Source organism: Anopheles coustani, chromosome 2 (assembly GCF_943734705.1).
Source record: "Anopheles coustani chromosome 2, idAnoCousDA_361_x.2, whole genome shotgun sequence".
Classification (NCBI taxonomy): Eukaryota; Metazoa; Arthropoda; class Insecta; order Diptera; family Culicidae; genus Anopheles; species Anopheles coustani.
The window spans coordinates 93,778,895-93,792,891 of NC_071289.1; the positions used below are offsets into that span (position 1 = coordinate 93,778,895).

The following is a 13,997-nucleotide window of genomic DNA, read 5'->3' on the forward strand; positions in this document are numbered from 1 at the left end:
TCGGTTTCGATGTGCAGTTAATCAGTGCGGACGAACGCGGCCAAAAAGGCAACCACAACTTCCTTCCCGCGAATGCGGGGCAAGCACGCCTGCTCCACAAATCCCTGGCCATATCTATTGTTTTCAGTTCGATTCGATAGCTCACCGTGACCGGGAGTCGGTAAACGACGCTTCGTCGGTGCTGTGTGTGGCTGCGGCTCGTGGCGTGTGGTTGTAACAGTCTCTTCCGTCTTCCGTGTGTCGATGGATCAACGATGTATCGATCGCTCGTGTGTGCCTGTGCCGCGGTTTAGGTCAAGCCGCACGAGATCTAGAATGTGTGATTGCTGACTGTCTGATTGGGACGCATTGACAGTGATCGTCGACCTCTGAGGTCCCCTTTGGAGTAATGTGTGAAGGCAGGCCAACAAACCCATCAACTGTCATTGCAGTAGTCATTAAAGGCTCCGAATAGCAATTAGTATAATCCAAACTTTTATTAGAGTGACAACATCTCTAGTTTTCAAAAGTGGGTTGAATTAGTACGTGTGTTGTTGTTCTTTGCTTGCTAACGTAAAACAAAGCTCTTGAGCTATTCGTGGCTGGAAACGGGAAAAGTGTGTTGTACGTGATGATAATTTTCCAAACGGGGAATTACGGCTGTCCGAAAAAGGTGTTTTACTTGAAATCAATCCGCCACATCATGTCTGGTTCGTGAGGAAGATTTGTTAGTTTTCGTCCGTCGGTTCGGCTGCACACGCACTCAAGTGAGAGCTGCTGTTTTGTGCTAAATTTACGGTACATCCAACACGCGCGCCAGATGCACCAGGCATTGGATGATGTGTGCGTTTTCAGTTCAGCGCCAAACTGAAGTTGGACTTGGACTTTGGGGCTAAATTTGACATGTTTTCCTTTGTTGGTGGACACAAGATACGGAAAGCGAGAGAAGGAAAACTCAGCTTAATGGGTGTGTAATGTCTTACATTTCTTCTCGCTTCACGTGCACGTTCACGCGGCCGTCGAAGGGGGGGAAAATGGGGCTGTGTATTGTGTGTCGCTTCGGCCCAAAAGAGCGGTCGTTCGTCGGACGAAAGTTAAGTTCGGGAAACGTGGATGGAAAACGATATGGACGGACCCGGCGGGGTCCCCCTGGTCGCCCTCCCTTGTGTGCAAGTGTGTTTTGAGGTGAAAAACATTATCGGCTGCAAAATCACGACCACGCACCACGCCGCTTTCCCGACGCGCGCGGGTATTTTTCTTCGATGAGGATGAATTTAACATTTTCTTCACCGGACCAGATCACCAGATTTCGGCCGGGCGTGAGGTTAAGTGAGGAAATCGAGGCCAACATCAAACAAACAAAAAACTTGGACCCGACCCAAAGTATCTCCTTTCTCGGCGTCAGCGAGGCTGCCAAACCGAAGTAGCAAAACATCGGACACTTATCGCGCTTGCGTTTGTGTTTTCTGGTCGCCCAAGTGCAAGAGTCCGAATTTTCCTTCGTGTGGCCGAAGCGAAGGAAAATTACCCATCGATTGGGCAGTCGCGCACTCATCGGTCGCGTCGAGGCTCATGGAGTCACCGTCCATTTCGTGCTCGAACCGAACAGTCTGCTGGCAGCCGGATCCCCCTCGCGATGGTTCCACTTTTCCGAGCACACGATCCTATAGAGGGGCATCGCCAAAAGAAAGTTGCACCCGTCGGCCGGACTTTTCGATATTAGTATTCCTATTTGCACGTTAAATAACCGTTAAACATGGAATATAAAGCGTTTAAATTTCGCCAATAGACCACCCTGGGGTGCGCGCGCCCACCCGCCCGACTAGGTTGATTTATTGTGCGTGTCGAGAGAAGAAAAGTGCTGTGCAGCGGCGTCGTCGTCTCGTAATACACTAATGGTTTTATTGGACGCTTCCAGCGAGTGTGTGGCCCCGAGGACGGTTTGGAGAAAGGTCGACAGGACTCGCCAGTCGTATTCGGACGACTTTATTTGTGGCAAAATTGTGGCAGCCAACAAGGTGTTGAGGTGCAATCTTGCGATCGCTGCAACGGTGTTTACAGTGTGTTCAATTATGGTTCAATAGATTAGATAGCTGATCGTGAATGGTTGATCGTTTGATTGCGTGTAACGGGGCGTGAAATAGTGAGCCCATAATAATGTAGTGACTATAAACGACGTCATATTCCAATCGTGGAAAGGCAGATAAGGGGAGAGTGTGATGCTAGTGACAATATTTTGCGAGGCGGCAGAACGAAATGAAGTTCGGTAACTACAATCTCAGCTCGTCCACCACGTCCTGCTGCAGCAATTCGGGCGCCGATGGCAAACGACGGCATCTCTTTCTCTTTCGCATTGGAAAGGTGAAGAGTACTGCAAACTATATCGTCGGCAAAGTTCACCGGCGTCTCGGTGCCAGCAACACGGCCACCACCACCAGGAGGAGGGTCTCAAGGACGAGCCTCTCGAGGAGTTCCAGTTTTTCCGCCGCACGCGACGACGGCAGTAAGGACAGAAGTATGACACTCCTTGAGTCGCTGGAATCCACCAAGCCAGGCTTTTCCGAGACGTCATCTCCGCTGTCCTACAGGGCGTCACTGTTCGGGGAGCAGCAGTCGTTGGGTGAAAAGGGCTCAAAAGGTGGTGGGCGTGCGGGGGAGACAATGATGCCACGCTTTTCACCCCGGGATTTCCCGACCAGTTGGTTCGGTGGTGTAAGTGCCGGCCTTGGAAGTACTCCGTTTGACCAGCAAGGAGGACCAGCCCTTTCGTTGGGAATAGACGGCCGACGGCAAGCCGATGCTGCGTTCTTCCAAGGGTTCGGAAGTCGGGCCCATCTGTTTCACAAGAACAAGTCGATCTCGGGTAAACACACGCATCACACGAGCGGTGGGTTGGTATTCTCAAAGTTGGGAGGAATGCAAGGTTCGACCGTACAGCCGGCTCCTTACTACTCGCTGAAGAGGAGTAACTCCGCGACAAAACTATCGGCCCAGGTGTTTGGTGGGAGTTGTCCAGAAATCAATGCACCGCCGAATAACACCGGAACGCTGCAGTCACAGAAGAGCTACAAATCACAAAAGTCATCCAATGCGACATCCACAAATACCGGCGGACGGCGATTTCGTAAGAGCAAGATCGTCCAGCTGTTGGAGCGCAACGAACACGATGAAAAAACGGAAATGGCCATCCTTCAGGAGTACTTCGATACGATGTCCTACACGGAGATCGTAAAGGATCGGGACTTTCGGAACTATCTGATGAAGAAGCGCTATCTGGACATCATGGAGTACATCTATAACAGTCCCAGCAGTGCATCCGACAACGGGCAGGTATCTCGTGCGCCTTCGACGGTGGCACCAGCATCGGCATCATCACCACCCGCCTCCAACAACGACTGCGACTCGGTGAAGAAGGAAAAGTTGATGGCCGAAACGGGTCCTACGCCCGTTCCACCTCCGTTGCCACCGCTTCGACGATACTACTATCCCTCGGCGGGCAATGCGCAGGTATTTTGTCGCTGGAATAGCAATTTCGAGCGGTACTACCAGAACGCAGGCTCCTATCTTCCCGAGCCCTTCGCCAGTAGCTTGCCATTCGGAGGAACTGGGAGAGGTTCTTTGCCAAGAAAGAGTTGTATAGCCGCCGAACCCCCGGAATTACCACCCTACGTGACGCTGCCGAAAGTGAAGAAAGCGCCGCCAACCGCGATGAAACCAACGCCCAAGCAGCAGCCACCAAAGCCAAAGCCTTCCCGATGCCAAAGGACCTACCGGCAGGTGCGCGAGTTTTGCGAAAAATCTCTCCTGCGGTATACGCTCCGCCGCTCGGCAAACACCGCCAACCCGGCGACGACCCTGAAAGTGCGCAAACCAGCCAAAGGATACTCGGAGAAAGAATACCGACGGGTTATCGAGGAGTTTGTGCGCAAGCGTGGGTTTTCCAGCGCCGAAGACTACACCCGGTATCACTATGGGGACTTTCTGAAGCTCAAAGTACCTTCAAAGAAAAAGAACCTTAACGCGAAGAAGCACGGTAAGAAAAAGGACTCCCAGGCGAAGCAGAACAAAAGGGTATTAGGTTACACAGACGCAAGAGAGCAACATCCGTATCTTCAGTACAACTCGCTGCCTCCGCCACCGTACTCGAGTGGAGACTACCACGCACCGCCGACACCGATGTCACGCGAATCGAAAGCAACACCTCCGGCCGCTCGGAACAAACCGACTAATCTGCTGTTCGAATACGGCGACGACACGGACGAGCCACTGACCTCCGCCAGCTCGTTCCCCAACTTATGCGGGCTGATCTACGCCGACTCGTTCAAAAACTTTGACTACGTGAACCAGGCGACCATGACGCTTGGGCGAAGACACCGCAAAGGATCGCCCGCTCAGTCCTCGATCGGCACGGGTCGATTGGACGAGCGACAGCAGATCTTTCTGCCGGTTAACAGCGACGGTGAGGAGGACCAGCAGCAGCAGCAGCAGCGGTGTTGCAGTCCCTTCTTCCCGGAAGATGAAGGGCTGCTGGGTGAAGTGATCGCTACCAGCGAGGAAACCAATCGGCCGTACATTTTCGACGACGTCGGCGTGTACGAGACGATCCGCTCGAACAGCCGGAAGGAGCTGTTTCGGGCCGAGGTGCGATCGCGCAAAGACACGTTCATCAGTGGAAGAATCGGGCGGAAAATGAGCGATCCTCCGCGGTATAGAGCTACGGCGGATGATAAGGAGAGCCCTTTGAAGACTCATGCGTTTGATTCCATCCTGAAGAGAGTAAGTTGCTTGTGCTTTTTCTTTCGTGATCCAAGAGGAATCATCTGGCGTCAAATCGAATAGGAATAAGCGTGAACACCTCTGGTGTGGCAGGAATAATGTGGCTTGTTCTTGACCTACTAACGGACACTTAAGCCGGACATCGTTTGTATATCAAGCTTAGGGAAAGATTTTGCTTTTCCTTTCACCTCATAGGAGCGCCCCAAAGGCAAACTGGTTCGAATTGGAAACAGAAAAACCTGCCCTTAAAGCATCCCGTCTAACACTGTCTGGTATCCTAAATACTTTCGGCGGGTCTGTAAAGGAAACCGAAACCGAAGAGTGTTCGTCACTTTCATGATAAAGAAAGGGCGATAGCGGACACTTCCCACCTCTTAACAGCACGTGCTGGCAATATGAGTGGCACTTTTTCTCTTGGTTCAGGGGTTTTTGGGGAACTTGTTTGATTCAGGTTTCAGGAGAATGCTGAATGAGAAAAGATTATGCTCTTATGCGGGACGAGAGACAAAAGTATGCTTCACAAATCAAGCGAGCCATTTAGAGCTGGTTTGGATTTGGAGCCCTCTTGGGTTCAGTGGCGTCAGAAGGTGAACTTTGGACTTTGATTAATCATAAAACTGATTGTTAAGTAATTAGGGGTTAACTTGAATGTTTGAATAGGGTTTGATTTTTGTTTATAAATATTATAACATGAAATTTTCATACCGAATTCTTAAGTACCATAAACACCTCCATATACCCTTTTGGTTCGGCACTCCATATTTTATCGTTATTTTTTGGGTGCACCCTCTTAGACTTGGTCCTTGGTTCGAGAGCATTCAAACAAACCGGTAGCCGATGAACTGAACCGCTTGGTGCGCGTTGAAAAGCGCCAATTACAAGCTCTCTCCACTTGGCGATGCATGTTAATGGAATCGCGGTCTGTTTTTCGGTAGTTTCTTTCCATGGTCAACTGGGGAAAAAAAGAAGAGAAAAGAAAGGAACAGGCTGAAATGTTGCCGCCCCTAGTCAAAATGTCATTATATCACGCGTGGCCCTATTGCTGCTTGTGGCGCGTTATGTCGTTATTTATGTCGCCGTACAAGAGTGAGTCGATTATTTTGTCCCGTTTTAAGGTTGTGAGGTGTTATTTTTTTTTTAATTTTCGCAAAATGTATGAAACTTTTTCCATCAATTTGTTTCTTGAAGCCAGTTGGACGAGAGATGGGAAGAAAAAGTAAACGAAGGAAATTCATCAAGCGCACAAGTTCGTCGCTGACGGTCGCGTCGAAGTCTTTCCTTTATCGTTTCGACGCCCGTTGTTCATCGCGCGCCTCCTTTGATGGGTTACAGCATATGAAGCAGGTTTGGATGTCAATGGTCGCTGCTGGCGGCGTATTTTGAGATGGAGGTTATTTTTGGTACCCCAAACTCGCCCGTCCCTCCCTTTCGTCCCTGGAGGGCGGTGGTGGGGAATAAATTGCTCCGATGCGTGGCCGAAAATTATGCGATAAATTCCTGTGGGCAGCTGACCGTAGAAAGTTGTCCGTTTTTCGGGGATGTTTTCGAAGGGCAGCGAACTGGAGCACGGGAAAACATGTCTAGGGAACGTTGTATGTCAACGTTGTATAACAGGTTCTTTCATTTCTGCTACACTTTGATGGCGGTCGGTTGCTTGTTTTAATGCACGTGATTGTAGGTTGTCGGGGGGTTCGAATCATTTTTAATGTTTCGATTTGAATCTTTAACCCGCAGTGTTTTGTTTAACAACTACCCTTGCCTCAAAAAGGTTATTATTATTTCGTAGCCCTCCTACGGATTTGGTTGCATCATACTACTCCCAACTGTTACCCACCTGGAAGTGCTTTCCATCGAAGAAGTGTCCCTTTGAAAGGTCTCTAATGGTGATCCATTATGCACTTGTGCTCGAAAGCACGTCGTCATCAGCGTACTAAACGATTGAACAAACTCTCCTGCCTCATCCCCGAATCCATTAGAAAGCAGTACACACTCAGAGTTGCCTGAATGGCTGGCTCTTTAATAAATTGACCGGCCACTTGTCCATTTCTCCGCTTCCCCGCGTTCGCTTTGCTGAACCATTCTTTTCCTCTTCTTCGCCAACAGGGTTACAGAGACGAGATGCTGTCGGAGGAGATGAGTTCACTCGTGCCACCGGGACTGCAGGGTAAATCGGACATTCTTTTCGGCAACCTGCACGAGCTGTACACCTTCCACAACGACATCTTCCTGAAGGACCTGGAGAACTGCATTTCTACCACCGAACTAGTCGCACTTTGTTTCGTTCAACGGGTAAGCGATTATGCGATTGTGTATCCAAGCATGCGATTATGTATCCACTCCAACGCCTACTCACTCGTTTTACAATTTTGACCGTGTTTGCAGCGAGACACATTCTTCCGCCTCTACTCGTACTACTGTCAAAACATACCCCGTTCCGAGCGTCTTCGGGAGACGCTCGTCGATACGCATCTGTTCCTGCAGGAATGCCAGAAAAAGCTCGGCCACAAGCTACCCCTTGCCGCGTACTTGCTCAAGCCGGTGCAAAGGATCACCAAGTATCAGTTGCTGCTAAAAGATTTGCTCAAGTAAGGCTTTCGCGCGCTCAATCGCATGGTATCGCGTAGCTTACCGGTTTTTCCTTTTCTTTCGTCCACACAGATTCAGTGACACCGGGACGTGCTCCCGGGAGTTGCAGAAGGCGCTCGACTGCATGTTGGTCGTGCTTAAGTGTGTCAACGATTCCATGCATCAAATTGCAATAACAGGCTTTCCGGTGAGTGGGTTTTGCGTACCCATTCTGTGACGTTTGCGAATGTTCGCTAACTTTTGCTGATTCTATTTCCCAGGCCGATCTGTCGCAGCAAGGCGAATTACTGCTGCAGGATTCGTTCCAGGTGTGGACGGAAAGCAAGAAAGACCTTCGGTTACGGCTGAAGACGCAAAACCGACACATCTTCCTGTATCAAAAGGCGATGCTGTTCTGCAAACAGGGCTCCAAGACGGGCCACAACAAGAGTACCTATCAGTTTAAGCACTGGCTACAGGTAACGTAACCTGGTGAAGGTAACGTTTGTCTCCATATGCTTGACACGCTTCTTTTGTCTTCTGCTCCTCCTTGAAGATGTCACAAATTGGGCTGACGGAGTCGGTTCGAGGTGACTCGCGGCGGTTCGAAGTTTGGCTACAGGGACGCCAGGAGGTGCACACGTTCCAGGCAGGCACGATAGAGATGAAGAACAAGTGGGTCGCGGAGATCAAGCGAGTACTGCTGAACCAGTTGGAAGAGTTGAAGGGTGAAAAGATTAAGCAGTACGGCTTGAATCATAAGTGAGTACCTTATCGCAGGAGTGCCCTAGGCGTGTATGTAAAAGTCATCTTTTCTCTGATCTACTTTTCAGACCCCTCCGCCACACTGCATCCTGGGATGTACCGCAGGCGATGCACGGAACCCCACATCGAACGATGAGCTGCGACCAGCAGGCGCAATCCAATGGAGGAGCCGCAACCGGAATGGTCGGGTTGGCGCAGGACGTTGTCACGCGGATAGCGCACCTGAACGACGATGGTCTGTTGAATGCGACAGGTATCTCGTCTTCCTCCTCCGAGCACGATAACCAGGAAACGAACGCCTGGAGTTCGGATTACTCGAACAGCGAGGATGAGTTTACCACCGTCGAGGACAGCGTGGTACCGGGGCACAAGTTCGTATCGCTCGCCGACTACTGCGCCATGGGCAACTCGGAGGTGTCGATGAAGGAAACGGACGTTGTCGAGCTGCTAAAGGTCGGTTGTGCTGGCTGGTGGTTCGTGAAGGTGCTTGGTATGTACCTATTTTCGCTTGTTGGTGGACACGCGGTATTCCTTTTGGGTGTCGTTCCATTTTGACGATGATATGTGTGTATCTTTTAGCCACCGGCTTGGAAGGATGGGCCCCGGCAGCATATCTCGAACCGATCAACCGGAAAACTACCCGTCTACGTGGCGCACGCAGCCAGGACAAGCTGAACGATCACTAGAGTGTGGAACGGTCGAAAAATAGCGTCGCAGTGATGATTATAACAAGAGCCAAAGTGTAAAGGTAAATAGGTGGGTACTACACAGTTTCTCGTATGTATCCCCATCGGCGGCGTAGCTACTAAACACTAGTTAGCCGAATGAACTCGCGAAATTCATAACCACTCGTAATGATATACAATCGATTAGGGCAAAATATACCTAGGAGAATCTCCTGTTTCGTAGCAAGCGACGCACACGCGGTGGGTTGCAGCAGCTAACTTATGTACCTATCTCTCTCTCTCTCTTTCTCGAATGCAATCTAACCAAGACGATGCTAACTAAGATGAGGTAGCATATACCGACCCTTTACTTTCCTGTTATCTGTTGGTCAAAGCAATCCTAGCAGCCTATCGATTTTCGGACTACTTAATAATGAAATGTTTAGAAAAATTTGTCAAACTACTCCACCTACCTTTTCCCGACTAAACTAATCTCTCTCTTCCCCTGTTTGTCTATCTAACTGTTCGGTATAAGTTACTAAACCTATGTTGTTCGTTTTGGAATTTCGAAAATTTTTGTACGAAAAACGTATACGTTTGTGCGTACATAGATTAGGTTTGCCCCAAGACTTTGGGTGCAAGGAAAGAGCACGATTCAATTCGTTCTCTATCTTTTCATCACCCCTATCTTGAGGTGCATCGTCGAATCTGTTGTCTGTCGAAAATGTGTTGCGTACACATTGAAATGGAACTGCAAAGAATAGAGTGCATCCTAGAATCATTCGTTTTTCATCATCTTCACTCATCCATCACTCATTTCAAGCCAAACTTTGTGCATATAGCAGCTTATTTAGTTACACTTTAAATAGAAATGAAAACAATCAATTTTTGAGAACACTTTGAAACGCCCCCCCTGAACCCACAATAAGGGAACAGGGGGGAGGTTTGGTAATGAAAATTTTTGTATATCTTTTACGGTTGGAAAAATGTTCTTTTATACATATAAAGGCGTCGAGATAGTTTGTGCAAGATTGTCAGTAAGCAAATGCATCCATTAGCGTGAGTAGGCATAAGCATACATTTTCCATTCGCGTGAATATCCCTTGGAGTATAATATGATGAGGAGCAAGGCATCTGCCGAAGGCGGCAAAGATTAGTGTCAAAATCAAAATGTTGCTAAATATTTAACCACAACACCACGTGTCTACTGCTTCATACCGCTTCCTCCGATACAGAGAGATTAGCACGTTCGGTCATAGACATTTGTGCGGAGGCTTCGCTTTTTGTGTATAGTAGCGTCAGGAGGAGGAAAGGGGGGGCAGGCATGTTGTAGCGGAGAGGGAGCAAGAATCGAAATAAGTTATACAAAACCCTGAAGATAACGTTTAAAATAATGTGTTATTGTGAAGAAGAAAAATAATGCGCGAAATGAGAGTTAAAATGGTGAAACATGAAAGAAACGCATTTCCGTTTGTATGGCATCCGAATAAACCTTCCCACTTGTAAGCTCTCTAAAACCCGTGGAGGTGAAAAAGAGACATTCGTCGTAACGCGGTTTACAGTTCCAAAGTCCCAAAGGAATTTATTATATTGCTATATCGACATTCATATATCTATAATCTCCTTCGCCAATTAGCAACAACACACAGTTGTGCAGCAACATAAGATTGCTGTTTCTCTCTCATGTAACGCACGAATTCCGATTCCGTACCTTCCCCGCTTGGAAGATTTCCGCGTTTACTTCACGACGCTCGATATTTTGCACTCTTTAACACGACGCTGCTCGACAACACCGATTGATGGGTTTTTAGCTGCATTATTCCCGTCAGTTTGTTAGCGTTCACTTTAAACACGCTTAATAATTAGAAACACTATCAATCTGACCATCCAGTGCAGTTGACAGGAATTCAGGTGGCGGGTGGTGATGGTGTTGGTGGGGTCGGGCCGTTGGACGCATTCCACATCATCACTTTGTCGAGTCCGAGGGTGATATGAGGAACGTTTGTAGATTAAAAAATATCGTTGTAGAAAAAAAAAGAGTACACAGGTAGCTAAACGGTTGTGCCGGATATTTCGTATCGTATCGAGTACAGGGGGCGTCGTCGGAAGGGGAACTTGAGACCTTTTACAGCCCCAACCGATGCGCACGCTGCTTGGTAAAGATACTGTCAATGTTGGCGAACACGTCCGACGCACTCTTGGCGGCGTCGACGCGGAAATGCAGTCCCCGCAGGGCGTAATAGTCGGCCAGGGGTTTCGTTTGCCTGTGGTAGGCATCGAGCCGTTTCACGAGCGCCGCGGCATTGTCGTCGCTACGACGCATCAGCGGTTCGCCGGTAACGTCGTCGCACATGGGAACTTTCGGTGGGGCGAACTCTTCATGGTACGATCGCCCGCTTGCCTGGTGGATCAGGCGGCCGGTGATGCGTCGTACCAGCAGGCTGTCGTCGATGCCGAACTCGATCACGGCATCCAGCCCGGTTTGGCGCTTTTCGAGCAGGTTGTCCAACTTCTCGGCCTGCACCACGGTGCGCGGGAATCCATCCAAAAGGAACCCGTTGCGGCATTCGGGCTTGTCAAGGTTCGAGTCGATCATATCGACCACCAGCTCATCGGACACCAGCTTTCCCTCGTCCATCACCCGTTTCAGCTGTGCGCCGAGTTTCGAGCCGGACGCAATCTCCGCCCGCAGCATATCGCCGGTAGACAGGTGACATACGCAATATTTTTCCTTCAGCAGTGGCGCCTAGAAGAGAACACAAAAAAAATGAGACAATGTAGAAGCGACATACATTTGCACGGCTCGAAAGGTTAATTTTAGAAAATTAAGTCTATCGAGTCAATGCCACCGCCAGCGTCGTAACGTAATCTCCAACATCCACATCCGTCCCGGTTAATCGTAAGCGTTCACACGACGGTTAATGCTGCCGACGGAGGGAAGGCAACAATCCCGCCACCGGCTTATCGGTAAGCTGGCACGGTGAGGGTACTTTCGTTTTCGTTCACAAAGCAGGCGCGTCACAAGCGTCGTCCTAAGCCATCTAGGATTACCTTCCATGTTCTACGGTTGCTACAGTTACGAGTACGGGGGCGCTTCCAGGTCACATCAAACAAACGGGTTGCCGTGGACTCAAGTGGCCCAGAGTCAGATGATGCTTATCTGATAATCATCTAAGAGCGGGTTCGATTTCATTATGTAACCACGAGCTGACCTTCGCGCGACTAGATCACTTCCACTTAGCACACAAACGTCAATGGTCTGTTATCACTGCCGCGGTTTTATCGACCCCAAGGTCAAACGGATGTGGACAGGGCAACGGTCGTAGAACTTCTCTTGGCGAGGGTTTCACTAAACGTACCTGCGTTCCTTTACCGGATCCGGGCGGTCCAAGGAGCACGGCATTGATGCCGGTCGAGCTGGATTCGGCATTCGGTCGAGGTTCTGCTGCGTTGGGGGCCATTATTTTTGCCAATGACTTTCTCCTGTAGAAAGTGGCGAAAATTAGCCTTCGGTACGAGTTGCTACTCGGTAAACTCACTCACCTTTCAGTATGCTAAAGATGGGAGGGCAAAATATCAAATGCACTACACTATGTCCCGCGGCAAAAACAACTGATGTTTTGATGAGACCAAACCACCCGCAAACGACCAACCACTCTTTTCAGCTTCGTCCGAAGGCGCACACTGCAAATTTCCGTTCACGAGGGTTGACTTTTACCACTCTGGTAGTAAAACGTAGCGCCACCTCCGCGCCGCCGCCGTATTTCGTGTTTTCCGTGCCAATTTCCCCTCGTACCCGCCACGAGGACTGAACGAAACTGACAGCAGTGACAGATCAAAACATTTACCTTATGACCAAGGTTACTTGACAAGCTGTAAGCAACTTGGGTACAAACTTGGGAAAACTAGAAAAATTGATTTCTTGCAACTATTCATGGTATTCATTCTTTTATAGTTTTAGAAAATTAATATACAAAATAAATGATGTAAAAATGACACGATTGTAAGCGTAATCTTTTGTTCTCTGACATGTGACATCTTGTAGTATGAAACCGGTAAGTATAAACGATAACCGCTGATCTAGGCGGGGATGACAGATCAATCCATCATACTGCTCCACCTGCGATCTTCAGTAGCCCACCAGCTGCTGGTGCGATTGGATGTGATAGGAGGGGCTACGTCGATCTCGCTCATGCGTGCTACCTCCTGCAAATCCTGCTCGCCTGGTAGAAAACGGCCGATTTTTGAACGAAAAATCGAGCGCTGGAGCGGCTTCGGTCGGATTTTTTGCGCGATCCTCCTTCACAATCCTGCTACCCTGTTACTGTCGGAGCAATTTGGGAGTCCGCCTTTGCCGACTGAGATGATTTTTCGTAACATTTGCCGATTTGTAACAGGAGTGCGATCCGTCAGGAGGTAACCTGATCTTCCCTGATCGGGATGGCCCCCGCAAGCCCCCGCTTGTCTCGCTCATGCGTGCTACCTACTGGAAATCCTGCTCCCCTGTTACTTCAGGCTGACTTCTGTACCAAAATCGAGTGCTGCGGATGGCCACAGCTCGACCGGATATTTTGCGCTATCCTTCACAGTCCTGCTACCCTGTTACTGTCGGATCAATTTTCGAGTGCGCGAAACCTCTGCCGGCGGAGATGATTTTTCGTACCGATGGCCGATTTGTAACAGGAGCGCAGATCCGTCAGGAGGTAACATGATCCACAGAGCTGGAGCTCACGTTCAATCTTGGGGCTGGCAACATAAATGTTGTCCCGTTTGTACCAGGGGCCTAGAATGCGTAGGAGGTCGCTCGTGGGATGAAACCGGGAGCTTACGTTCGTTCTCTCTCTACTTACCTTTCGTTCCTTCCCATATCTCGAAGAAAGGAGCGCGATAAATCCAATGTTTTCTTTCACATAAATAGCATCATGTGATATTTTGCAGCTAACTTGCGTATACTTACCATTTATTATTTTATTTCTTTCGAAAAGGAACCAGTGATATATTTTATACAGAACACAAATTTATAATAAATAAAACATTTACTACGTTTCTCATAATTTGAAGTTTGTGAGTTTTATTTGAAAAGCATCGTGAGCTGGCAAGAGTTTATCTTCTGTAACTGTTTCGATTCGTCGCTGCCATTCGTTTGTCCTGCCGTGTTCGTAACCAACAGCTGTTGTTTACACTTCCTCGAAGCCAAGGGAGATCAGCTGATGATGGAGGCGCCCAGTTTCTGACGGTGTTCCGTTT

At 49.1% G+C, this 13,997-nt stretch overlaps 2 protein-coding genes across 4 annotated transcripts in view; one reads left to right on the forward strand and one right to left on the reverse strand.

Annotated features, from left to right (window-relative positions):
• LOC131266159 (guanine nucleotide exchange factor DBS) overlaps positions 1–9,578 on the forward strand; it is a 48,974-nt gene extending 39,396 nt beyond the window's left edge. For all 3 annotated transcript variants that reach the window (XM_058268524.1, XM_058268525.1, XM_058268526.1), the window contains exons 11-17: positions 6,859–7,044; positions 7,138–7,340; positions 7,414–7,528; positions 7,602–7,799; positions 7,877–8,082; positions 8,154–8,575; positions 8,665–9,578. In XM_058268524.1, coding sequence (XP_058124507.1) covers positions 6,859–7,044; positions 7,138–7,340; positions 7,414–7,528; positions 7,602–7,799; positions 7,877–8,082; positions 8,154–8,575; positions 8,665–8,771 — 1,437 coding nt within the window. In that variant the 3' untranslated portion in view covers positions 8,772–9,578. The remainder of the gene's footprint in view (positions 1–6,858; positions 7,045–7,137; positions 7,341–7,413; positions 7,529–7,601; positions 7,800–7,876; positions 8,083–8,153; positions 8,576–8,664) is intronic.
• A 728-nt stretch (positions 9,579–10,306) lies between these two features.
• Positions 10,307–12,540, reverse strand: LOC131266162 (adenylate kinase). The gene is made up of 3 exons (XM_058268535.1): positions 12,294–12,540; positions 12,110–12,233; positions 10,307–11,496 (listed from the first exon to the last, which is right to left on the reverse strand). Exons 2-3 carry the CDS (start codon positions 12,209–12,211, stop codon positions 10,876–10,878), a joined length of 723 nt encoding a protein of 240 aa, XP_058124518.1. The 5' UTR covers positions 12,212–12,233; positions 12,294–12,540; the 3' UTR covers positions 10,307–10,875.
• Between the last annotated feature and the right edge of the window lie 1,457 nt (positions 12,541–13,997).

Bases quoted from the DNA above. Each gene is read 5' to 3' on its own strand.
- LOC131266162 (XM_058268535.1), bottom strand. From the start codon at position 12,211: ATGGCCCCCAACGCAGCAGAACCTCGACCGAATGCCGAATCCAGCTCG. The intron at 11,497-12,109 runs GTACGTTTAGTG...GTTCTCTTCTAG, and splicing joins GATCCGGTAAAGGAACGCAG to GCGCCACTGCTGAAGGAAAA.